The sequence below is a fragment of the Melopsittacus undulatus genome, chromosome Z, assembly GCF_012275295.1.
Source record: "Melopsittacus undulatus isolate bMelUnd1 chromosome Z, bMelUnd1.mat.Z, whole genome shotgun sequence".
Taxonomy (NCBI): Eukaryota; Metazoa; Chordata; class Aves; order Psittaciformes; family Psittaculidae; genus Melopsittacus; species Melopsittacus undulatus.
Window position 1 is genome coordinate 36508417 of NC_047557.1, and position 26551 is coordinate 36534967.

Below are 26551 nucleotides of genomic sequence, written 5' to 3' on the forward strand. Positions count from 1 at the left end.
TGCAAGAATATGACAGACAATTGTTAACTTCCAGACCATATGTGCCTCATGTGGGCCATATAGCTAAAAACAACAAAAATTGAAAAATCAGTCAATACATATATCAAGCTTGATCTCTTGAAACAATCTTGAGACAAAGAAGCATCAAGGATGAGACTGGGGGCATGGGGATGGGAGTGGTTTCATGGAAAGAGAAGGACCTGGAAACATCTTTCACACAGCATCACAGGTTGCAGTCACTTTTAGCCCCTCCTTAAGAGATTGCCCACTGCCTGAACAGTCCATATGTTCCTGGAGATTCTCAGAATCAGCTTACACAAAGTTGTGTTAAGGAGGCTAGAGACACTAGCAGTCAAATCTGCTGGCTATTAAGCAGAGCTAGATGATGAAGCAGATGTTAGAAAAGAGAGAGCAAGCCAGACTACTGACAGCCTTGCTGTTAACAGTAGCAGGAGAGATTCAGGGTTTTTCTCTAATGTCTCTTAAGGGGGACGGAAAAGGAAAAGAGAGAAACCGTGGGAAAAAAAAATAAAAAAACCCCAAACAACAAAGCAGCAAAGCAAGTAACAAATAGCTCTAAGAAATATGCAAAACTGAGCCAGTCGTTATTGAGTTCAGGCTCAGTTTATCAATACAATGCAGGCTGATGTTAAAGAAATAGTTTTATTTGACAGAAATGACAACAAAACACCCTGGGGAGAGTTACTAAAGCCATTCTGAGGAAAAATCCAAAATGGCCCAAAATATCTGAACTCATACCTAGCTTCATGAAAATATACCTACACCTAACAAGACATCCTAAATCTGACATTTCACATGTGTATAGACCACACCTGAGATAATCTCCATACCATAATATGCATTGAGAAATAAAAAGAAATTTCTCAAAAGCAGTTCTGCTTTTTGAGAAAGCTTGTGCAAGACAGAAGCAAAGACAACAGCATAAAAATGGAGCAGGCATTGGGGAGAACCAGAATAAAAGGGGATTTATATTTTTTTAGCTTGCACACTTACTGGCCTTACCACTGTATCACACAGTATTTTTGTAAATCATTTTCACGTTAACACATGAAAACACAGCACTAACTGAGTTTCATTTTCTTTCTAGATCAGAAACCATGGTTATACGTGGATTCAACACTCAGATGCACAATGACAATGCTGACCTCAATTCAGGAAGACTTAGGTAGCTCACGTTTCCTAAAAACAAAACCTGAATATACATCAGTGCAGATGCCATATAAGATATCAGACCAAACCTGCCACAGATCACAGGGTTGTTACCGGGCTTGGATTATAAACATTCTAAATACATTCACATCTGAAAGGGTCACATAACACTGGACAGAAAGGAGTTGCCACAGTCCGTGTTCTCATTTAGAACAGAAATCTACAACACTCCCTAGCAACAGGTACTTACAGAAAATAATAATTTTAATCAAAAGAAAATAAAAAACAACAACAAAGCAACTAAAAAATTACACAAACATTAATAGTCTAAGTTGTTAAACTACGTGGTCTTTACTTCTGCATGAAGTTGTTTAATTCCTATACTGCAGTAAATGCCTGTGTTGATGATATGATATTTAAGGAAAAAAAAAAACCCTCAGCCCTCTACTGTTAAATATAGGCTTTGTTTGGCAATACACACGCACACATAACAACATTAGGTTCTAAATCACAATTCACCTATTCAGAAAATAAAAATTCTGCATCAGGACCAGGATAACCGTGGTACTGATAAAAGGACAATAAAGAGCAACAGAAGGCTCCAAAGGCTCTGGGACAAGAAATAAGCATAGCTTACAATGCAGCAGAAATACATATCTAGTACAGCACTGCTCTTTCTGAGGAAGAGGATGGTTCAGGTAACTGAGGAAAGCACCCTGGCCTTGAGCAGCTCTATTTTGTCATAGAATCTGAGAAAGAAATCTGTGTAGAAATTAAACCTCAATACTTACCTGGGAATTTTCAAATAACTTCCTTGGTCATGGGACTGAAACCAAACCTTTAACTGCGAGAGACAACATGCACTGCTGTGCATATGACAGCATGGCCACACAAAACCAGTCATACCCATGCTGGGGCTGCAACCTCTTTTGGTAAGTAAGTCACCATTTGCAAACATTCTTCACTATGGCAAGATCCATACTGAAGACAGGCCTTATAATTATGCCCTATATGCTTATTGCCATAAATGTTTGTTTTACGTATAGATTATCTCACTTTTGAGGAATCTAGTTCTAAAAATCACAGAAATTCACTGCAATTTCATATTAGGTTTCACAGACATTATGCAGCTGATGTCAAGTAACAGTTGTCAGATTCAATATATTTTTTATCAGCAATGAGTATTTTCACACCTGTTTGAAAATAAATCGGACTTGAAAACATCTAACCTCCATAAATTGTAGCTGTTATACCATGCTTGCTTTCCCCGGTTAGAATTAGATGGGTTCCAGAATTACTACAGCAGGATGAAACTGATGCAGCCAAAGCATGACAAAAGTTACACCACCCTTGAGAATGTAAATACTGTTATTTCAGCAATTAAGAGTGAACAGTCTTGTAACAAGAGATTTCTTTTACCCTACACGGAAGTTCTGGAGACAGACAATGTTTGTAACCGTTAAAATACACACACAAATGCTATCTGCCATCTCGATTTGCTCCAAGTTAAATGCAGCTTTGAAGTAATCCTGAAAAATTAGGCCATTCCCCAGTTGAGGATTACTATGATCCAGGAACTTTCTGATGCTTTCAAGCATCCAGGTTTTCATGATCCAGGAACTTTCTGATGCTTTCAAGCATCCAGCTTTCATAAAGGTACAAGGCATCCCATTTTGTGAACCATGTGACTGCCTAAACATTATTTTAATCACTAGAAAAGATCTCCTGGTTGTCCTTAGAAGGCACTGAACCAGGAAAGTGGGGATTAAGCAATCAAAAAAAAGTATCAGACACTTAATTACTTTGATGCTTCATTCCGAAGAGCTCTGTTGAGATTATGTTCATGCAAAGTACTGAGATCATCCTAACCCCACTGCATAATTCTCAGCACTCATCTTTAGTCTCAAAAAAACCAGTGTAGTGGCTCTGAGAGCAGCAGCCTTTATTGACATTGTGATACAGAGCAATAAAGAATGCAACTGAAGGTAAAAGCGATTTCTCCAAGCCAGAGTGACTTCCTTTTGCAAAGGGAAGAGGAATCACTACCACTACCTGAATGCAATGTTCAGGGCATACAAGATGTTTGCATATAACAGCCTGGAAGCAATTATAACAGTAAACTCACTGAAGAGTCAAGTACATGCAAAAGGCTTCCCCAGAAGCCTGATGAAAGCCCTCATAAGCACTAGGTTACGCTAAGTATAAATCCTACCAAGTCTAAATGGCATACAATGCTTACTAAATGCATTTCAAAGTCTCTTCAAGCAGCCTGGTTATCTAGCAATGAATATCAACTTACAGAAGCAAACTTCCCATGCTGTCCAGTACTGATCCTTGCTATGCAGGCCTCATAGGACCCTGACAAGGGTTAGCATTTGGAAGAGTTTACAGACAGATCCTTAAGATTATGAATCTTCGGAAACAAAAGGAGCTATTTTATCGGCCATAGCACATGCTTGTTTTCTCTGAACCACAGCTGAATCATAGTCCTAAACCTTTAAAATAAAACTCTGCTGAGCAAAATAAAAGGTGAGTCATGTTAATTTGTTTCAAACCAACCCATCTTATAACTACAGCCAAAGATTAAAGCAACGCAGACCTTTGCTGGTCTCTGTGGGAGCACAGCTGTGGGGCTGAAAGCTTTCAAACACCATCCTAGCTGTTGGGCTCAACACCAGGTTATAAATCAAAGCCAGGGAGCAGATTATTCAGAGATTCCAGCTGTTTAAAGTGAGTTATTATTAGAAAGCAACATTGGAAGTACGTTTGCAGATAATCAATCTGACAGATGAGTGTATGACTCTTGCACAGGTATGTTCAGCCAGGATGTACGTTTTCACACTGGAAAAATATGCAGAGGACACAGGTTTCAAGGAGGGGGAAAGTAAGGGCAGAGCTGCTTAATAACGCCACTGGTAGATCAACCTTAACACTCCACAATTCGAATCTAATGTACCTGAGCTTCAGCACCGCAAACAAGGCCGATGCGAATGCACTTTAAGGAGAGATCGAGCATTTGGCCCCTCGAACTGCCCGTTCCTTTGTTTTACAGTTCCTTGTTAACTTGAAACTTCCCCTGACCCAGTTAGCCAAAGCCCAAGGCACGGCTGGAATCCACTCAGCATGTGCCAACACACAGACTTCAGGCATTTCGTGTATGAGAAAGGCAGACCCAACCCCCCCCCCCCCCCCCCCCCCCCGCCTCCGGGTGTACACCGCTCCCGAGGGTAAAAACCGGGGTAAACCCACCCCTGATCCCCCAGTGACATCGCTCCTGCTCTCCACGCAGTATCGCGCTCTCCCGGAAAGTACTTACCACGGGAAAAGTCACCGAGAGCCGCTTAATCCCGTTAGGAAAAGCTGATCCCCGGCTCGAACCCGCTTGTTCGCTGGCCCCAGGGGCGCTCCTGGCGCTTGGAGCGGGGCCACTCCGGGGGGTGTAAGCGTTGGGAGCGCAAACCCGCTCCGGCTCTCGCGGACAAAGTGTGCCCGAGGAACCAACCGAGCAGGGGACAGACGAACCCGGAGCACACAAAGGAGGGAGCGGGAGAAGTCCCGCGCGGCTCTTCCCGCAGCGCGGTCCCTGGAGCGTGGAGCGGCGGCAGCGGCGGGGCCAGGCAGGGAGCGGTGGAACGCCGCACCTGCCCGAAGGGAGGGATGAAGGGGAGCGGCGAGGAGCGGGGTGCAGATGGCGGGGATACTCGCCTGCTCGAGGAGGTAGCCCCGGTGTGGCGGCGTCCGGCAGCTGAGAGGTCCCTGGAAACGGCCCGGAGCTGGCACTGCGCACCCTACGCTACCCTCAGAGTCCCCGCCGCCCTGACGGCTGTCACAGCGGCGCCGAGTCCGAGTGAGTGCGGAACCAAGCGCAGAGCCGGTGCGGCCGCTCCCGCCGACTCAAGCGATTTCCTGAGGGGCGGGGGAGGCGCGGTACGGCCGGGCCGGGGCTGGGCGGGGTCCGGCTGCAGGTGCCAGCCTCGCCCCCAGGTGGGGTAGCCGGCGGTGGGAAGGAGTGACCGACGGACAGGCGCGGGGCCTCGTCCTCGGGCGGGGCTCCACCTGCGCCTGGCCCCGTCTGAGGGGTGACTCGCCTGGCGCCCCCAGCCCTCGCTCCCTCACTAACACACACACACACACACACACACACACACACTCTCGTTCACTCACTCACTCCGTCTCTTGCCCAGAGGCGGCGGCGGGCGGGAGAACAGGAAATACCGGTCGCAGCCCGGTACTCAGCGCCGCTGAGTCACCGCGGCAGGGCCGCCTCGCCCCCCGGCCTTTCTCAGCCCGTTCCGTCCGCCGGGAGGGGGCTGCGGCTCTGTTCCCCGGCTCCGTCCGAAGCGCCCCGCGGCGGGCCCGGAGCGGAGCTGTTCGGCCACTGCCGCTCGCGGCGGGCACCGGCACCCAGCCCCGCATTTCTGTTTGTTTCCGTTTACATCAGGTTTTGTTAGGAACCTGGGATCGTTGCCCAGCTAAACTTCTGTAACCGGAAGACCGCTGAAACAGCTCTAAAAACCACCGCACAGTGGTGGTTCTGCACGTATGCTTCTGGATCGTGTTCTTTCCTGCTTTTTACCGCAGAAGAGCCACGGCCAACTTCCCTCCAACTTGACTGGTGCTCTCTGGCAGCTCCGAGGAGCTGGGTGTTCACATCATCACTCACAACTGAAACACCCAAGATTAGCAGAAGGCAGAGGAGCTCCATTTCCAGGTGAGAACATGCAGTGTCACCGTGCGAGCCGTATCGATACTGTTCCCCAAACCTTAACTTCACAAAAGGGAGCTGCACTTAAGACTGGCATTCCACAGGTATCAGCTTTCCAGCATCACTGATGCCCTGCAGCTGAAATGAGAAAGACAAGGCCAAGCAGCCCTGACAGGATTCTTTGGAGTCATGTTTCTTCTGCACTGTAAAGCACTAAATGTCACCAGGAATTCCTTATCTGCGCTCTTAGGTGGTTAAATCTCACAGGAGCCCCTCTGAAATCAGTGTAATCCCCCAGCACCAGGCCTGTGACACAAAACCTACTGACAAGTTTTGTGGTTTGTTGTTAGTTGCTGGTGAGAAAGGAAGGATCATTTTTCGGCAGACACTAAATACTCTAGATTCCCACAGCATTCTAATTCAGGTTGTTTTCTTCCTCATTAGGTGCAGGTGATGTGTGTGCAATATGCCTGATGCAGGAATTAAGATAAAGAAGGCAGTGTTCCTCACAAAGGCACTGGACTTTGGAAGGCTAGGCACCGAAAGAACCCATTTTAGTGACGGCAAATACGAAACTGCGTTCAGTCGTTGTATTGAAAAGGTCTCCTTGTAGTGTTAATAATTAACATGCCTGTGCATGGCATACTGTAGCCTTCAAGTGACAACTGCAGCCTGAAAGTTCCAAACAGCAAAACCAAGGAGGGGGCAGAAAGGACTAGTTCCGTAACTCATCATTTTCTGTCAGCTACAGACAGGCTCAAATCATCAGCACATAATAGAATACTGCGTTCAGGCAGAACCAAAACATGAGGAGCAGAAATTCAGCCTTACTTCCAGGTGTGTGTCAGATCACTCAACTGACACTGTGCTGGGTGCATGTTTCCTTACAGAGTGTTTAAAAACTTCATCTCTCAGTTCTCTAATTTTTTTTTTCTGAAATTACTTTTGTAACAGTGGCCTTACAGTGCCTGGTTAAGGGTTCTAAAATGCTGTGGAGTGCTAGTATTGGCATTTAGTGTATTGTTGATTGTTTTAGTAGGAGAGAACATCGATGGGTAGCAGATGAGCCTACACCTCGAAACTACCAATGCTTACACAATTACTCACTGTAAGACTGATCACATAGCATACTTACCATGGCTCAAACCATTTTTAAAACAATTCAGCAAACTGGAGAAGGCAGCAGCAACATTACATATCTTGTTTTAAACACCTATTGTTTTCCTTATCTAAAAGTGTCTCCTTCCTTAACCTGAACTCCAAAAAATGTTTGTAATTTGTAATTGTTAAAAAAATCTTTAATTGTCCATAGCTCTCTGTATTCTATCCCCAGCAAAACAGCCTCTCCTTTGGTGGAGGTCATGAACCTTGTCTTTGTTCTGCCTGCCAACAGCAGAGTTTACACAAGCGACAGTTTGGGACAGAGGGGGATGTAACTCAAGGATGACTTTTTCTTTAGTTTAAAGAAAATTTATTTGATTAGCAAAATGGACTGAAGCATGTTTGATTGGTTACAATTATAAATAGTGGTGTACAGCAAATTTAAAATACCATCTCCTGAGGGGCCACACATGATGCTGCTTGCCTCTAGTCTTTCCTTGCCCTGCCAACATCTGCCTTTGGGCAAAGTTAATCTCTTCCTGATAGCCTTTGCTTCTGCCCTTCCCATGCTTCCTCTTCTATTTCAAATGTTCTTCCAGGTATTCTGGCAAGCCTCCACCTTCCTTCCCAGGACGCCCACACATTCCAGGTTGTTAGCACAATCACTGCTCAACCATTAACCAGGAGCTAAAAGCAATTAAACACAAACATTACTACAAATGCCCCTTCCCCTATTTGTCTACCACCTTTTCAGGACAGGCCTTTATCCTATTTATTGAAGTTGCTAAAAGACTTCGGGAATTTTAAGGAACAAGACAGGATGATGGAACAGTCTTCCAAGGAAGAGGTAATATTTCTTAAGGATAATGCTTCTTAAGAATTATTAAGTGGAAAGGAAAATGAACCAAGAAACACCAGAAAACCATTTAGGCACGATTCCTGTCAATCGTGTCTTATTTTGTGAGCAATACAGACTGTGAGTGGTTGCTGTAAGCTTGACTACTTGAATCAACTGAGACTTCCAGAGAAATCACTGGCACACATGAAACGGAGTTTTAGCAAGGTTAGACATGCTAGGACTTTCAGAAGTAGGCCAGAACATCACAATCATCACAGTGACTGGCTATGCGTGAAAACTCTTCATATACCCCCCAAAACCCAACACATTCCACTCTCTCTTCCAAGCCTCAGCATCCAATAAAGCTACAAATGCCAATCTTGTCTTTCAAAAGCACTTCATATGTTTTCCTTCACCAAAAATGGAGTAACTGTCTTGTGGGAAAAATGGTGCCAGCCCCAATATGAACTGATTGGTTCCTACCAATACTGACCATAGTCTGTATAAAATTATTTTAATTATTTCTTCTAGGAGAGGCAAAGCAAGAAACTATTGATGAGATGTCAGATCTGTAACCATAAAACAATCTGAGTATTCAAGTAAATTTGACGTTAGGATTAGAGCTCATCCTGAGCCTCTCTGCAGAAGCATGAAGGCTGACAGTGTCCTTGCCCTTAAGTTATAGTTTGATGCAAATATTAGAGCAAAGAATGATTAATGGTGGGAATTCTTAAAGAGCCAAGGCCACATAGTGAGCGATCCCAATACCCTGAGCCTTATTACTGTAAAGTAAGAAGATTCTTGGCAGGCATAAGCAAGTTCAATTGTCTTGTTAGGCCTCTGTAATTTTCCACTAAAAACGAGCAGAGAATGATCTCTGCCAAGGTTGTCGTTTCCCACTGTATTTTTAGAGTAAGGTATTTAATCGCAATTATAACAAGTTGTAAACATTAGCTCTGTAAACGACAGTAACCTCTAGACTAACCAATTAGATCTCAGTATCCGAGGCTGTTACATAAGAAACCTAAGGGTGTAAGGGTATAGAAGGAGCACTGTATCTGAATAAACTTTGGCAATCGCTTGATCACATTGATCGTCTCTGCGTTGTCCATGACTCCTGCATCAACAATTCATGTCCTATGATTCATCATGTACACAGAGATAAAACTCATTCGAAATTGCTGACACTATTTATCTTTACTAGTTAGGTTAAATCCATTTGTTACTCAGATACCTAAAAGCAGGAAATTGCACAAATAGCAGTAGCATTATGGATGAAGTGCAGGGCACATCAAATGTGAAAGCTGAAGTGCTCTTATAAAATCCACCCTAACTGGCCAAATTTTGAACAGAATCTTTCCAGTACGTGTTTCAAGAAGCACGAAGAATTCAAAACAGTACATAATGCTGCAGTCTTAAGCATTATCATCATGGCATGAAATCACACGTTTACATAATGAATTAAGATTTCCACATGCAACTTTATCTTGGCATAAACATTTGCACATGAGGTAAAGGAATGTAGAATAAAGTCCAAATATGACTCTCATGAGTGTTAGTATGCTGCATGCAAGTTACCTAAGAAAATGACTTTTTGAAAAGTCAACCAGAAAAATAATTACACAAGCTGTACTTGATGAAGCAAAGGAAGAACCAGGAGAAAGTATTCTTGAGTAAAGTATCAAGTCATTAACTTCTATGCAAATATGTTTAAATAGCTATTTTAACTATTAGCAGACTGAGCTAAATACTACTGTTTTCAATTTCTGTGAATTATTTTCAGTGTTCTAAGTTCAAAGCAGTAAAAAGATGTTCTATCTTTATCTTTCCTTTGTTAAAAGAAACAAACCAAACCAAGACAAAAAACCTTTTATTCTTATAACCACATGAGTTGGTAGTCATTGTATTTACCTCATCCAGTAAAGTTGAAATTTCAGGTATTTGCATATTTTTTAATTCTGATTGAAAAACAGGTGAGTGGTATGCACAATTAACCAGGAGCTGCTTCGAGTGAAACATTACTCTATTTTAATGGTGGAAAATAGCAGGTAACAATGCTTATATTTTAAATGCAAATACTGGGCAACAATAGCTATATAGGTACTGTTTTTCAATGACAAAACTAACCACATCTGTAATAATTCTAGCTAGCCAGAGAATCATGTAAAACTAACCACAAGTGTCAGAGGAACCAAGAAGAAAAATACCTTGCACTGAGTATCTTTTCATACAGATAAACAATTTATAAGAGTATGGTATAACTGTTTCCTCAAGAATTGGTCAACAACTCTTGAGTGTCCATTTCACAGGCAATTAAAACCTACAAGTGGTAATGACCCACCAGTGCAAGCATTAAAGTGTTCTTTTTGCAGTTCCTTATTTCTTGTAAAGCTTTTTGGTTGAAGATTTTAAGTACATAATATATTTCATCCTTATTTGTTTAGCAGCTTGAAAAACACATCATCAGTCTAAATATCGTATTTGATTCTGAGACGCAAAAAGGCAAAAGTTTCTGAATCAGCATGGTACTGAGGGCAGCCTGGTTGTGAAATGGTGAAATAGTATAATCTCAGCTTAAATTTAAGAAATGCAGAATAAAAGTAGTGCAAATTTTTGGTACTGTGAATCTTAATTTTGCCCAACTAAAAAAAGAAGTTCATACGTATTTTTACGATCGGAAGAACAAAAGGGAACAGAAAGGGAAATCCATGCACATTCACACAACAAATTTGCAGAGATGCTGCTGCACAGCTTAAACTTGACATACCAGCTTTTACAGTTCAATATGATGCTTACAACCATACAGACCTCTAAGTAATTTAAAGTTTAGCTTAAAAAAATAGAAACTCCAAAACCCCACCAAAAAACAAAACATAATGTAAAGAAACTAGAATTTGGAAAATACGGAAAATTCAGCAGTAACAACAGAAAAGCTCCTCTTTTATATGCATTACACAAAATGAAAAGTTTTTACTGTGGCAGCCATTTTGTTTATGACATGCTCAGTCTGACTGTGATGCGTTATTCACTAGCAATAGCTACAAATTTTTAATGTGATGTGTTCACAGTACCACAACTTACATCAATGTAATTCATAGATATTTCTTTTGGGTGAATGTCTCACCAAAAGAAGTTTAGCACTGTGCGCTGCTCAGAAGTCACCAGGTGGGTCAGTCCTTACATCGAACAAGACTACAGACAGTAAGAATTCAAGTCTTCTGCAGTAAGAAAGTAAGGAATGCAGTGACAGGAAGGGCAACCTCCTCTACCTGTACTACATGGACAGAGAGTGAAGCAGTGACAAAGAAGCCCTAAGACCAAAGCACTAGAGAAATATGTATTATTTTCATTTTTGTTGCTCAACACAGTGATGTCAAGAAAAAAAACAACAGAATTAAGCTCAGGTATCTTAGAAAACAAGGAAGGGCTTGGCTTGTGGTTAAAGTTTTTAAATTCCATGAGGTAAAATATCATCAAGTATCTTCTTTCCCAGAATATGCTAAGCAGGACAAATCCAACTTAGTTTTTAACGCTGTTGAAAGTTCTTTTGATAGTAAGTCATGAAGGGATACTCTGTCATGTGAATACACCCAATTCCGTCCAGTCCAGTCATAGCGCTTGGGCCCACTAGAAAACAAAGCACACACTGCGTAAGTACAGATTATTCATGGGGAGCTGCTGGAATCCTGCATTTATTATGTACCCCAGGAAAAAGAACAGACAGCACAGAGAAGGGCTAGTGGGCAGTCTAGGGCAGTGGAGCAGAAGACAGATACTGCTGAGCCATATGACATATATCCCTGAATGGAGAAAAGATGTATTTGTCGCTGACATAAGCTCCTTCCCTTCTTGGTTTTGGCACAGATTTCCCCACTTTCTTCCCTCACCCCCTTATTCCCTCACCTGTATAATCTTGCACACAAATACTACAAGGGATATTGTGTGTAATGCTGAATGAATGGTATCAATTAGCTCTTGCAGCAGCCACATGCAGATATTCTAAACACAGCAGAACACAAATCATCACTCTCTTCTTAGATACAACAAAAGAATTTACCAGCTGAAAGCAAATATATTGGCATGTATGAGATTTGTATTTAAAATGCTGTTTTCCTCTGTGTTATCATGCAGTTGTTGGTTTGACTCTTCAGGCCTACATTAAGTATCAACACAGAAACTTGAACACCTGGGTTCTGTTCCAGACCTCTCTATGTACCCAGTTCTCCACACTGGAAACAAGAGAATGACTGAAAGGCTCTCATTACAGTTAACATTAGCTAAGAAACTAAGGGAAAAAAAATGTTGTCTAGTATAAACAGACAAATGATCAGTCTTATCCTTGAACTCACAGGACAAAATGCCTTGGAATGGAGACAAACCATGCACAAGATCTGCTGGAAAAGAAACTATCTTATATACACACAAGAACAATCTTCAGATTTTTGACAAACATAAACACTAATCTGAAACTTGGATATCCTGAATTACTCACAACATTCAAATGAAGAAATTTCCAACTACTAAACAAATTAGGAGGAGTCAAAAATGCAAGCACAAATCAAAGTCACTTCCAGTGAATTCTCACTTCCTGTATGTTAAGTGGTAACTACTTGGAATCAGGATTATGTGCTCTAATTACTACAGATTTTTCACTTCTTTTGTCTGTGCAGCGCCAGCCTAATGCCAATATGGTCCTGCACCTAGGGAATGACACAATGAGATGCTGCCATTCATGAAAAGTGGGCTAAGACAGGCTAATTAATTGGTAACAAAGAAAAGCGTAAGTTATTTAAACTGTTTTAAAATGTTACATAGTAAGGATCAGTGATATGGCTAGAATGCCTCCATTGTCCTCTGAATTTCAAAATGCTGTACAAATGTGGTTTTTTATTTAAATTGATAATTTAAGCAAGGATCATGTGACTTCCATAAAATGCCTACAAAGTTAAATATAGACAAAATATATTTCTCACTGAAAGTCTGCGTACATTTTTAAACAGTAAGAGAGAAGAATTAAAATATTCCATTACAGTATTATTAAGAGATACTGTGTAAGGTTTAGAAGTCTTTTCAGTCAAAGGAGCTACATGAAATTACTGCAGTCACACTGCTGGCAGGTTACACCCACCCCGGAAACCCCCGTTTAAAATTGCTGACTAAGTAAAGCTTTCCAAAGGCAAGCTTAAGTGCACTTCAGTGTATAGATGCAGGATAGCAAACTCAAAAAAATTCAAGAAAATGTCTCTCAAATCTTAAGAATTTGTCTCTCAGAATATGTTCTTAAAGACCCAAGATACTATATTTACTGTACAAATAACATTCAATATAAGTGACCATCAGCTGGCATATTTGCTTCTTTCAGTTCCTAGTATATTGCACTAAGGTAGTATGTCACTCCAGATCATACAGTGTCTGCTGGAGTAGCTTTTTAGAAGTTAGGAAATAAACGAACATGCACCATCGTATTTCAGGAAATACCACTGTTTACCATAATACCAGGTGAGGAAGCACAAAAGTTAACATTTGTAGGTGACTCATTTTTCTTTGCAAACGATGGAAAATACCACCAAGAGAATTTTTGAGTTCATCTCTTTCCTTGTGTATTTTTATTCACAATAAAAAAAAGGAAGTTTAATGTTTATCCACAAATTCCATATTCTGGAGCATTAATGTCTTAGCTCAACTAGTGTTAGCTCTAAACTGATTAAGAATTCTCTGAATTTCAGAAATACATGAAATCTGCATGTCAATGACACAAAAATCTTACAGTCATCTTAAACAGAATCAAGGTTCAGAAATTATGCTATTTCAAAATATACTGAATTAATAAATTCTGACACTCAGCCTGCATCTGTCTAAACAAAACAGTTTGTTTAGGTTGCTAGACCTGTACTTTAGCAAGTCACATACCTGCTAAGTAAATTATTTAATAAAAGGATTCTGGGATAGGAGTTAGTACAAAAATTACTAGCCTGGTGTGCTGTGTAGCAAACAGTACATAAGTACACTAAAGCAAAGTCATGTTTGGAAATATTTGATCCCAGCCAGATTTTGCCCCAAGGGCATTTCCTACTTTCCAGTGGAAGTCAGTCAAAGTTAATAAGTACCCAGGGTTTGAGAAATGCCATCACGATATTGTTAACATTTATTTGTATAAGCTGTTCAAAGCAGGAATCCTTTATAGATGAGAAATAAAAGACAGCCCTGGGAACAGCAGTACCTTTTTTCTGAATATCATCATGGGACAAGGATAACACCACTCTTATTCAGAGACCAAAGCAGAGGGACCAGAACTGCTGATGTCAAAAATGGAAAACATAGCAATGGGAGTTCAGTTTCCTCCAGTTTCACTGTTTACAGAACATGTTTGTTTACAAAGCTTAAACAGTAAAACTCCATATTATTGAGTGAAACAATTTCGTTTTGCAGCAACAGCCATATACATAGGTTTTAACACATCAATTGTAGATTTAACAGAAGGCAACAAGAAGTTTAAATGTCCCACAAGTCTTTATATTATTTTAAAATCATATTCAGTTCCTAACTGGATCTTCTTGATTACTTGATGAGTCTTCATCCATTAATCTTCAGGTATTTCTACAGTTCTGTTTTTAGTAAGTATCCCAAGACTTTTCCTTAGATAAACTTTATGAAGTATCCCAGACTTTACTTTAGGTAAATTTCATGTCTATTAAAATTGTTTCTCTTAAAAGTCTTGAATTCCATTGTGGGTTTTTTTCCTCAAGACACAAACCCTGCTACAGAATTCAAGTATTGCAAAATTATTCCCAGTTTTGCAATCAATACATTCTTTCTGAACAATATTAAAGAGGTATGCCTGTACAGTTACTGGGAGTGCTCATACTTTCCAGCTAACTGGTTCATTCACCAGCAACACTGACCAACTCCCTTAGTCCAGACAGTGACAGAGAACACAAATTTTTGGGGGAGACAGCTACAACATTTTCCCACTTAGCTGCCTGTCCTCCCTGCTGAAACCAACCAGAAAATCTGGAATGGACCAAAACACGGCATCAGAGAAGGCAGAGGGAACAGCTAGCCAAGGCTTGGTAAAGGGCAGATGCTTGACAAAAACAACTAGTGGAGAGCACATAAACATACAAAGCAGGAAATCCCACAAGTTTGAAGGGGAAGGAGCCACCCTGTTTAAAATACAAAGAGAAGTTTAGATCATATCATCATCATCACTCTTTCCAATAGAAGCTTTGGGTTGTTTTGTTTGTGTTTTTTTTAATCATGCTGTTTATTTTTTCTGTGAGCAGGCTATCTTCCTGCAGACAGTGGTTTTGGACCAGAAAAGCATATGAAAATTCTGTATTACACATTTCTTGGATTAATTATATGTGTCGGTATACTGCACTGTGCCTCAAATCTCTGTAACAAATTATTACTGGTTAGATTATATCATGTTTTGAGAATACACTGAGCAAAAGGATTACTTATGAAAAGGATATTACATAGTCCATGCTGCACTATAAAAGAAGGGTCATTACATTTCAACCTAGTCTGCAGACATTACATAGCTAATTTATATGTAACTTACCTAGTGGGTGAGGACAGCCAAATCTGACGGTTTGGTGTTTGCTTATTGATAACATATGTTCCCATGTCTCCACCTAGTTTAACTGTTAGAACTCCACTCTCAAAACACAAAATAAGAGAGAAGTTAAAAATTAGTCTCCTGTTCCTTGACAAGAATGACAGTATCTAGTGTAGATAAAACAGAAACTTACATTTCTGTATCACTTTCCCAAATATTTTCCTAACAATAATAGTTTGGAAGAATGATCATTAGGTATCAAAAACTTGTATTACCTAGGACAACCTGCATATCTTTCAGTCTGGTCTAGACTTTAGACCTTCTGGTCAGTCTGATTTACTGCATTTGCACCATTCAAAATGGCGCTGCTTAAATAATATTCTTGAGCTTTTGATCTGTCACCTTGGAAGGACTGCTAGTTCATTCTGCAAAGATTAAAACATCATCCAATAACAACATGTTCTATTCCTGAATAATCGAAAAGTGGTGTGGTTCAAAATCAGGAAGCTTTATGTGTCACTGCTAGATTCCTGAGCAATTTCACCTATCTTTTCTTGAGTAACTGTAACAGTTTCCCAGTGAATAAACACAATTCCTTCTCCAGTAATTCTGATGAAGTGCCTATATCCTGAATCATACCTCAAAAATGTTCCACTTCTAAAGTCCATGAGGTCTAGTTTGTTTTAGTTATGCCAGCTTTAGACCATTATACTAATAAGCATTTGTTTTCTTTTTCTTTTTACTTGCATTTCTTACTGACATGATTCATGTTTCTTGGACATTTTCATAAGTGCATTTGAATAGCATACGTTAACTCTGACAAAAATATTTATGTCCTTACTTTAAAAGTAAAACATCAACCCTACTTAGAAAGGTAACCTACCGATGATCCAAATTATGCTGATTAAAAATTAGTTTGATGATTCAGGTAACAGGTTAGTCGTATTTTATCTACTGTTTCTCAAATACTTCATACCCTATAGCATTCCATTTAAACGAATGATACTTTTCATGCTTTAGTTAGGATAGTCACTATCATTACTAGGGCTATTTGCTATGTATAAACACTTACTGTTGGAAAAAAAAAATTCATTTATGAATACCTGCTGCCTGCAAACTTAACCCATAGCACAGGCAGCAGCTTTTAAGACGTTAAACTGCAAGATACTTTTACTGTATTTTGTAGTATGTGTTTCATACTACTGGATGTATGTTTGTTAGCTCCTGGTAACAAGAATGTTCGAAGAAAGGTATTTTTTCTCCTGGACACGACAACCTTTACAGGTTCGTTCCAACCCAAGCCATGACCTATGATCCTATATAAATTGTATAAAGAAATCAAGTTCACAACATGTCATGGGCAGAACAGAACTTTATCACGTTCGCCACCTGGTGGCGCTACAGTATTAGCCTTTGGAATTCGGACTCTTAAAACCTTTCACTTTCCTCTTTCAAAAACAACTTATTATGTCATCATACAGTTTACGCAACAAAAGAGTGCTGCTAGAAATTAAGATGGATGTAAAAATAATTCCTTTTGAGCCTCACAGAGAGCCAATGTCAAACACAATCCACTCTACAGCTGCTAGAGGTAAAATTCTGACATCTCACCTTCACATAATGAAGTGTCTAAGAATATTAAAGAGGTAAATCATAATCTTTTTGCTAATTTTTGTCCGAAGCTCTTTAAATCAAGCTAACAAGTGCTAATATGCTAAAACACACCAAACAGTAATGGTGAATGTTTTGCTCTTCACCAGAAAAGCAATTAGCTGTAACATTAACTCCTTAATTTAAGCAACAAATAGTATTTACTAAGGGCAACAACAGAAACCTACTGTTATTTTGTTATTTTCTATCCTAACTATAAGAAATAAAGAATGAACATTTTGATGACAAAGCTAAGCAGGAACAAGTCTGAAAACTACAGGGGTCTGTCTGTGGGGTGTTTTTGTGGTTTTGTTTCAGTGGTATTTTGTTGTTTGGGGTTTTTTTGTGTTTGTCTGTATGGGTTTTCATTTTTTTTTTTGGTTGGTTTTTTTCACAGTGCAACCTAGACCATCTCTTCAAGGTCCCTGAGCATAAAACCTTAAATGACAGGGCTCTTAGAAAGCAACCTCCTAGTGGCAAGACATGAACAGGAAGCAGAAGTTATGTGACCTCAAAAAAATGTGCCAGTGAAAGACCTGTGTGGCAGATGGCAGTGTAGGGAGAAACTGCACTCTCCTCCAAGTCATGTAGAGAGCTGTAACATACAAACCACTTCAGGGCTTGTATATAAACCTAATAAATTCCTATATACAAATCGACAGCACATTTTTAATCTATCACTGCTCTAACAGAATTTGACTGGCCAACCTATTAAATACTCCAATTACTAGGCTAGCAGCTGCCCAATGTCTCCCATGCCAGTAGCTTTCTTTGATCTCACTTTTGCAACTATCCAAACATTGCATCCTCTGTTGCTTCTCTCCACCACAGGTTGACATGCGTAAGGCCAGGATAAATGTACTCTGCCTGGCCAAGACAAATGTACTTCTTGGTATTCAGGGCAACCAAAGAAACTGTTGTACCAACTACATGTCATGTACATGTACTATGCCACATAGGCCTGTCCTACGGGAGTATTTACCAGGGAAGAGTGACTGCTGATGTCAGGTGCCTATGCATGCTTAGAAAAATGTATAGACCAGTTGCTGTCTCCTCTTGTACTCATTTGTTATTTTACATTTTACACTAAACATTTTAAATCCTCAAATCATACAGCAGCATGTGTTACTTTTCACCAGAACAGTTGCTCCAATCAGTATAAACAGGCATACTTTTACAATAAAGCTCTAAAACCTGACTGCATTCTAAGTGTTAGCACTAACGTGACCGATTTAAAATTCTTCCTCAAAGAAAAAAAAAAAGTACAGTAATTACATTGGTAATAAAATGCTTAGAACATACCCCTAAAGAGACATCATAATCTTCTGGGGTAAAAGGCTTATCTGTCAAGTCCTCAAAGAAATCTGCTAAGGAGTCCAGTGTCTCTTCAGCCAGTTTTTCATAGGTGGTCTCATCTAAAGACCTAAAAATAACATACAAGTTCATAATTAGGAGAAATCTGTAGAACATAATATTTTCCCTATAATAAAAACATAGCATGACTTTGGAAGAAACAGTAACCATGAAATGAGCATATAAAACAAGCAGTAAGTTGGGTTGTTTTTTTTTTTTGTAGGTAACTATCCACCTTATAAATGGAGGTAGAATTTTGAAATTTTGATAGTAGAGCTCTCTTAACTGAGGAGTATGTATTTTTTTCCTCATATATACTGACTTCTGTTTACCAAGAGGAGAGAGATAGGAGAAAGTTAGATTTCAAAACCAGGCATTTTCATAAAAGGACTTTGTGCAAGAATTACTTAGTTTTGAACTTTATGAAGAGACAAGCACCTCTTGTTCAGAAGTGAATGTCACTTGACTGTAAGAAATTTGCCATAGCTATAAGCAGGTTAGAAACATCATTATCACATGCCATATCCACATACGGCATTTGACTTCTCAAATTAAATTACCAACACAGCCTGGTAATTAGATGTTATTTAGAGTGTGCTTATGAACTAATACATACAATTACCTTCTTCTTCAGAGAGTCTTAAAGCACCTTTGTAGCCATTACGTAAGGCTTACAGCACCTGTGAGACTGCTTCTGTTATCCTCTTTAAATAAGTACAAAAAGTTAGTGGGAACAAAGTCTAGGTTAGTTTAATTAGCCAAATGTAATTAAATCACTTAAGTTTTTCCACCTGTATCAGTGTTAACTTTTAACAGAGTGTGGAGGTGGGTATCTCTAGCAGCAGAAAATTCAATAAAATCATTTCAGTTTTTGCTAATGGGTACAGCAATATAACAGTTACTACGGACTATGGTGACTCAGTATCTTTCAGTTGATAATACAGATGTTTTATTTTATTTTTAAATTTCTTGCTTAAGTTACTGAAATGTACTCTATGCCACTTACGTGAGGAACACCACAGAAAAACCTAGGGGCAAGTAGAATGGAAGGTCTCAGAATTAGGCAGGATTCACATACTGGTTCAAGGTGCTGTTCAGGTACTTAAGAACTATCTTAGATACCTGCAGAATCTTTCATTTGGCCTCCAACAGCTGCATCAGATGGGGAGAAATCTCTGACAGATACTGTGTCACATCCTCTCAGCACAAGTAGAAATTTCACATATTCTGACATATGTGAAATGGTGGTAGACACCTCTGTTTAGGTACATTAATTATCCCTTAAGTGACTTCCCAAATTCACCCAAAATGCTTTTTGTTAAAACTGTTCTTTTCCATCATCACGTCAACATTACATTAGCTGATAACCTTACTATACCTACAGATTATTAACATGCAGAGACAGCACTGTTGAATATTTCAAAATAAAATTTACCCTGTCTCATTCAGAGTTCCTGCACTTCTTAAATTCATGAACCAAACAGTCTTCCTCTTCACCTCTGAAGCATATTGTAATTGCTGTTGAAAGTAAGGGTAAGTAAAATAGAATTAAAAGTTAAACTACAAAGAATTATAAACTACCTATTTGTCACATAAATTAAGTAAATCCTTGAACACTTTTCCATCCTCCCCAAGTAAAATACTCATGCTCTGTGTCACAGAGCTAATAAGGGAAAGAATTATGTAGTTTTAGTCTTTGGATGACTGAGACAATCTAGAATATCCTTGTTTTCTGACACAAACTAATGAAAAAAAGAAGAAAAAAGAAGAATCTTATTCACAGAATAGTGAATTAGGAAAGAGAACTGTTTTCTTTCCTGTTGCTCTCCTACAGAATTACTGAGCAACTTCAGGCAACCAGCTTAGGCCAAGATTTTCACAAATATCCACTACTCCCATGAGTAGTGGATGACATGAGCAACATGGTCAGTGGGACTGAGTGCAACCTCAGCAGGTTTGTTGATGACACCAAGCTGCGTGGTGCAGGCAACACACTGGATGGAAGGAACGCCATCCAGAGGTACCTGGACAGGCTGGAGAGGTTGGCCAATGCCAGCCTCATAAAGTTCAATAAGACCAAGTGCAAGGTCCTGCACCTGGGTCAGGGCAATCCCATGCACAGCTACAGGGTGGGCAGAAGCTGGACTAAAGGCAGCCCTGAGAAGGACTTGGGAGTGTTGACTGATGAGAAGGTCAACATGAGCTGGCTTCAGTGTGCGCTCAAAGCACAGAAAGCCAACCATATCCTGGGCTGCATCAAAAGGAGCAGCAGGTTGAAGGAAGTGATCCTACCCCTCTCCTCTGCTCTTGTGAGACTTGGAGTACCGCATCCAGCCCTGTGCCCCTAACACAAAACGGATGTGGACCTGCTCGAGCGAGTCCGGAGAAGGGCCAGGAAGGGGCTGGAGCACCTCTCCTATGAAAACGGACTTGAGGGCTGGATTTGTTGTTCAGCCTGGAGTAAGCTCCAGGGACACCTTGTAAAGGCCTTCCACTGCCTGCAGGGGGCCTACAAGAAACCTGAACAGGAACTTTTTACAAGGGCACGAAGTGATAAGAGGTGGAATGGCTTTAAACTGAAAGAGGGCAGATTTAAACTACATATTATGAGGAAATTCTTTAACGTAAGGGTGAAGAGGCACTGGCAGAGCTTCCCCAGAGACGCTCTGTGATTCCCTCTGACAGCTCTCAGCGCAGAACTGGTGTATTTACATGTTTTCGGAACGGCCGAGACCGCCGGCCTCACACTTCTGCGCTCCCATGCTCCCGCGGGGGGGAGGAGTACCGAGGCCAGAAGCTACCGGAGCACTGGTCGGCCCTGCAGCTTCAGGGAAGCGGGGCAGCCTTCTCCCGGCCAGAGAGGAATGACTCCCCGCTGCCGGCCGGCCCGCGGGGAGCACCGTGGGAGGGATCCTAACTAGCCCCAGGGGCCTGCAGCACTGGCTGGGGACCAGCGGCGGAAACTCCGCGGCCGCCCTTCCATCCCCTCGCAACGGCAGCCTGGGCCGACGCTGCTGAAGCTGCCCCGGCCGCCCCAGGGCAGTGGCGGCGTTGCCACTTTGCCTCCTCCCTCCCGGCATTACAGGCCGCATCTCGCTACCCTGCCGCCTCAGGCTCACCGTCCGCCCGCGGCCGGAAGCGGCTCTCTCCGCCAGCGGGGAGCGCCCACGGACTCCGCTCTGCCGCCGCGGCGCCACCGCCACCACCCGCTGCGCGGCATTAACCGCGCCGGCCGCCCCCAGTCTCCACATGTCGCCGCTGCCCGCCGCGGAACAGGCCGGGGAGGAGCCAATGCGCCGCGCCAACAGCGACCAGGAGGCGGTGCGGAGCTATCGCTCTTCCGCCGGCGCCGCGGCTCTGGTCTGGGGTGTGGGCGAGGCCTAGACCAGCGGGCCGGGCCAGGTGGGCAGCGCTCTTGGTCCTTCCCGGTCAGAGGCAGGACGCCCGGGCGGGACGGGTCTCCCCCAGGTGTTGCGGGTCAGGGGACTGGCGGGTGTTTCTGAGGGGCGCCGCTCTCTACCGTCGGCCGGACCTTTCGCCGGTAACACAACCTGACCACAGGCGTGCGTGTCGGCAGGGTGCTGCCGCCGAGGAACGGGAGCGGTGGTGCCGCCCTCTGCGTCCCCGCTGCTGAGGAAGACGAGGAGCATATGTGACCCCGCAGCCACCGCTCACTGCGGCGCAGTTCAGCCGCCGTACACTTCACCGGCGTGCGGTGTTGCTGAGACAACAAAGCTGTGTTGGGGTCGAGTACGGTCTTTCCCTACGGCGTGCCTTTTCCCGGCCATGGCAGTTTCCCCATCAGTCCGTCCAGTCGAGGGGGAGGGTGTCCTTCCCGCGCCGTTCAGCACAAGCATTGTGCAGCGAGGCTGTGCCTGGAAAAGAGAGGTACTGGGCCCTACTGTACTGCTCAGGCTTTTTCACGTACATAGGAGAACTCGGGGACCTCGGATCTCGCCGGGATCATAACGACAAGTAGCTGTGATGGTCACTCAGTAACATGACTGCAACCTCTGCGCACCTTCAGGTCAGCTGCTGTTCTTGGATCAGGGAGTCATTGCTCCGGGTGAAGCTCTGTAGGGATTTGCCCAGGCACAGTGATCTTGCCCGGTAGGTGTACAAGAGGCTGGAGCCTGGAAAGGACAAAAATTACAAGCAAAGGTACCCCCCCTTTCCCCCCCCCCCCGCCGTTCACTGACTTAGAAAAAGGAGCAGACCCAGGCAGGGCAAAGGAAAGTTGCTATTTATGTTGCTATTTATGCTGTGTTAGTGATAATAACATACATAGCACACCACACGTGCTGACAGCAGCCTCATTTCAGCAGCCTGAGCTACAAAGCAAAACGTTTTGAATTGAAAGCATGTTGTAATCGCAGTCATTTCCTAAGGTGCATGGTAAGAATCTACTTCCTGTGGTTATGCTATTCTACAGTTTCTGTCGTCTTTTCAAAGTACAGTATCTAGTTTTTCCAGACCGAAGCAACCATAGTGATTCCCTCTTTCTTAATTTAGGGCAAGAACTGTAGGACACACTAGCAGTACAGAGAAGAAGCAATGGGACAAGGACCAGGACTAGTATTTTGGGTTCAAACTAGAAAGGCTGATTGGACCATGGATTCACCCCCAAAACTGGAGTAGCTGCAACTCACGCACGAAAAAACTGTTGACATTCCAGTTCGCATTAACTGCAGTTTGAGCAATAACCCAGGTTACTGCACTGATGTGCGCAGCTAATGCGGATCACTTGGGATAAATAACAGCCAACAGTTTGCCCGGGAGCTATTTTGGCTGTGTGAATACCTCTGCCAATGGAAAGATGCATTGTTACAGGATAAAGCATCCACTTGAGGACTTCTAGGATGGTATTTGCTCTGCTAGCTAGTATTATGATCCATTACCTCCTGTAGGTAAAATATTACCCTGATCCAGTAAAGGAAAATAAAGCACATAATTTATCACAACTGGTATGTTTGATAGACCTTCTGATGATGTGCTTTAAAAAACAGTGAAGAAAGAGAAAGGAAATTTTGTGATTCCTACTGATTTATTTAAATGCTGGTGATACTGTACCATTAATGATATGTGAAGATGTCAAAAGTCCAAGCTCAACATCTTTTATTGTTACTTAAACTGAAAAAAAAACCCAACAAAACAGGCTTGCCAGGGAGATGAGAGATAAGAAATCATTCTGATGAAAAAGTTTCTTAAATAAAAGCACATTCAGTGGGAGCACAGACAAATTTAATTTCAGATCCTTCCACAGGACAGGACTGAAAGGTACCAGTTGCAAATAAAACTGTAAATATGTAAAGTATACACGTATTGTATTGTTCCCAATTCCTATACACTCTTCATGCTTTGTTCTTCACTCCCGTCCACATTTATTCAACAGCCTATCAGTCCTGACTGTGAACATGTCTATTCCCACTTGTTTGCCTGCCCCAGCACCCATCCCATGCCCAAACTCAGGAGCTGTGCGTGAGCTCCCCTCCTTTTTCCCCTTGGTTTTCCCCTTTATTCTCACAGTTGCTTACCCTGCTCTGCAGGTAGTGCATATGCCTCCCTCTGCAACAGCACTTCTGGTTTAATCCTTTCTTAACTCTGAATGTGAATCTGCTGCTTATTGCCAGTGACAGCAATCTCTTCCTCCTTACCAATATCTGATAGGACAGATACAGAGGGTGCTCCTCTCAGAGGTACCTGTGGTATATAATTTTCCTACTTATTTTCCTGATTACTGTTTAACTTTAAACATTTTTCCCCCAATATCACAGGCTGAACAACATCTCTCCATCTTAACTTTCAGTTTGTCCTTTTCCAAAGCCAAAATTAAGGAATCTGGCGGAGCTATATTAATTTTGCATTCAGTCTGTCACTCAGGGTGGTCTCTTAAAGTGAAAAACATATCTGCATACATTACTTCATCCCATTTTCCTTGCTGCCTCAAAACAACATTAATTGTAACAATGTATTATAGTTCAGAGTTCCATTTTTAGGCCATTTTTCCTGATCTTCCAAAGTATACAAAGGCCACGATTGGTTACAAGACTTTACCAATATTTTCTTGTTTACCGAGCCCCCAGGAGAACCTCCCAGTTCTTTCCAAAATACATTCTGCCAAAATGCAACCCAATGGGCTTTTCTTTAGAATTTCCTTGCTTTGACTGACTCCCATTTCAAACAATCTTTAACAAATCTCTATAGCCTCTCTTTCCCAGTGCTCCTTGGATGCAATTATAAAAATAATATGAGAGCACCTACACACAAGTTTTATGTTATTCTCAGGGGATTCAGTAAAATAATATCTCCGGGTTCTGCAGATCAACTCCTCTGTTGTTAGACCGGTTTCAGTTCCAGCAAAATTTACACTGTCCTAGTATCCACAGCAGGTTTCACTGTTTAAAAGTTATTATGCACCCATACGTGAGGCTGTAATTTTCTGAGTGTAAAGTCCAGGTCTCAAGAACAGGACCACAAATATTAGAGGTTATACTTCTTTTATACAGCCACTGGGCTCTTAACCCCCACCCCCAGTTAGCCACGGTTTACTTTCGTCTACTCCTCCCCCACCGCTGTAATCTTTAACAACTGTAATCTTTAACACTAACAACAGACATGTACACAAGAACAAAAAGACACAACACAAGACAAATATGCTTTGTCCTTCTCCTGCTGCCCTCCTTGCAGAGAATACCAAACCGTGGATCACGACTCCACACTTGCTTCGTAGCTATGCCACATCTCAGTCACACAAAACACTTAACACAAAAGTTCATCTTTCAGTCACCCACTTCTGACATTCACATGGGATCCCACAGACACACTCCACCCAGTGATTCCGCTTACTGTTCTCCTGCTTCCTACACAGTCATTAGCAGGTCCATCCTGGCTCCCAAAACCTGGGATGCAGTGGAGACCTGGACTCACCTGGTTTATGGCCGCCCTATTGGTTGATGAGTCCCTGGACTCACCCGATCCACCCTCAGAATCAGTAGCAGCTGCTCTTATCAGTCAACAAGTCCCCAACCTGCTTGCAAGCCCTACCTGCCAAAGGGAACTACGCTGTGCCCCAGACGTCTCTGCGTAGTTTACCAGCAGCCCCAGGCCAAGTGTATGACTTACAGGCCCCTAAATTATAAATGTAAATTCCAAACATACCGTTTTCCACAGCCGGCACAGGTTATCTCCCCCGGAGTGAGCAGACAACAAGCGGAGGTCCTGAGGCAAATGGCCTGGAGTGCCTAGGATGTCCACCCCTCAGGTGATCCTGCAGCTGAACAGAGGTCTCCTGCCTGGCTCGCCAAATTGATACGCAGATAGACTCCACAACTTGTTAAAGTTGTAAAGTAGGTATGCTTTATTCAGCACTGAGGCACATGGGGGATCTTTCCTCCAAAGGCATGCGAGCTGCAGCCTTGTCTCTTCCCTCATTTATTCTCTAAAATTATACATATTAATTAGGTTACATAACATGCCTATACATATTCATGTCCTATCCCCACTTCGTATTATAATGAGCTAAAAGGTCCTTTGTGCTTGTGCAGTACCTCCTGGTGGTCATGGACAAGGGTCTCAAGATTAAGTAAATGAGTCTTTCTCAGGTTGAATTTTTTACCTCTAATAGTTGTGCATGCTCCCTGGTGACTTGGTCATTGTCCAAACCACAAAGCTGGTTTTAGCCAGTTTTAGGGCCCAAAAAGTAGGAGCCAGGTTACTGTTCCTTCCTCTTACCAGTAGCCTTGTTCTCCCATCCTATTCTAGCATGGCATAATAAACATGATAAATGTTTGTTGAGTACGGGCAAGCAATAACATCGTTAAGCAAGCGGCTTAACCCTAACCCCCCTGTACATTGGTTAATAACTCTTCACATCATAGTCACCCTCTTGCATCTTTCCAGCAGAGCCCTGTGTGTTTCTTTGTCACCACTGTCTTATCTCAGACCTTGTAGGAGTCTGTGTTCTTGCTGATTTTGCAAGGAAAATTTCTACACATTGAGCAGATAAAAGATACTTCAATTCCTTGATGAGCAGTCCACACTCTTTATCACTTCTGGAAGGAACTAGTTATGTGTGTGCAGCTATAATGGCCTACATTGAGATAAGGCCTATAGGGAAAAATAACTTTCATCAGACCACAGAATACATTAGTAAAGCAAACAGTTCCCTTTTCAT

General features: G+C 42.1%; 2 protein-coding genes across 7 annotated transcripts in view; both read right to left on the reverse strand.

Annotated features, from left to right (window-relative positions):
- TJP2 (tight junction protein 2) overlaps positions 1-5277 on the reverse strand; it is a 66665-nt gene extending 61388 nt beyond the window's left edge. The window contains exon 1 of one of the 3 annotated variants that reach the window (XM_031054149.2): positions 4876-5277. The gene's annotated coding sequence lies outside the window, so the exon portion shown is untranslated. Of the gene's footprint in view, positions 1-4486; positions 4624-4875 lie in introns of those variants that run through there. The other 2 variants (XM_031054150.2, XM_031054148.2) reach the window with 2 other exon arrangements.
- A 4390-nt stretch (positions 5278-9667) lies between these two features.
- Positions 9668-25786, reverse strand: FXN (frataxin). 4 transcript variants are annotated; one of them, XM_031054153.2, is made up of 6 exons: positions 25537-25786; positions 22307-22511; positions 19814-19896; positions 18328-18448; positions 15379-15476; positions 13406-14977 (listed from the first exon to the last, which is right to left on the reverse strand). In XM_031054153.2, exons 2-6 carry the CDS (start codon positions 22343-22345, stop codon positions 14770-14772), a joined length of 549 nt encoding a protein of 182 aa, XP_030910013.1. In that variant the 5' UTR covers positions 22346-22511; positions 25537-25786; the 3' UTR covers positions 13406-14769. The 4 variants fall into 4 exon arrangements, with proteins under 4 accessions (XP_005155025.2, XP_030910013.1, XP_030910014.1 ...); XM_031054154.2 differs by lacking the exon at positions 25537-25786 and adding an exon at positions 23913-24024; XM_005154968.3 differs by lacking the exons at positions 13406-14977; positions 22307-22511; positions 25537-25786 and adding exons at positions 9668-11441; positions 21498-21698.
- Positions 25787-26551: the final 765 nt, after the last annotated feature.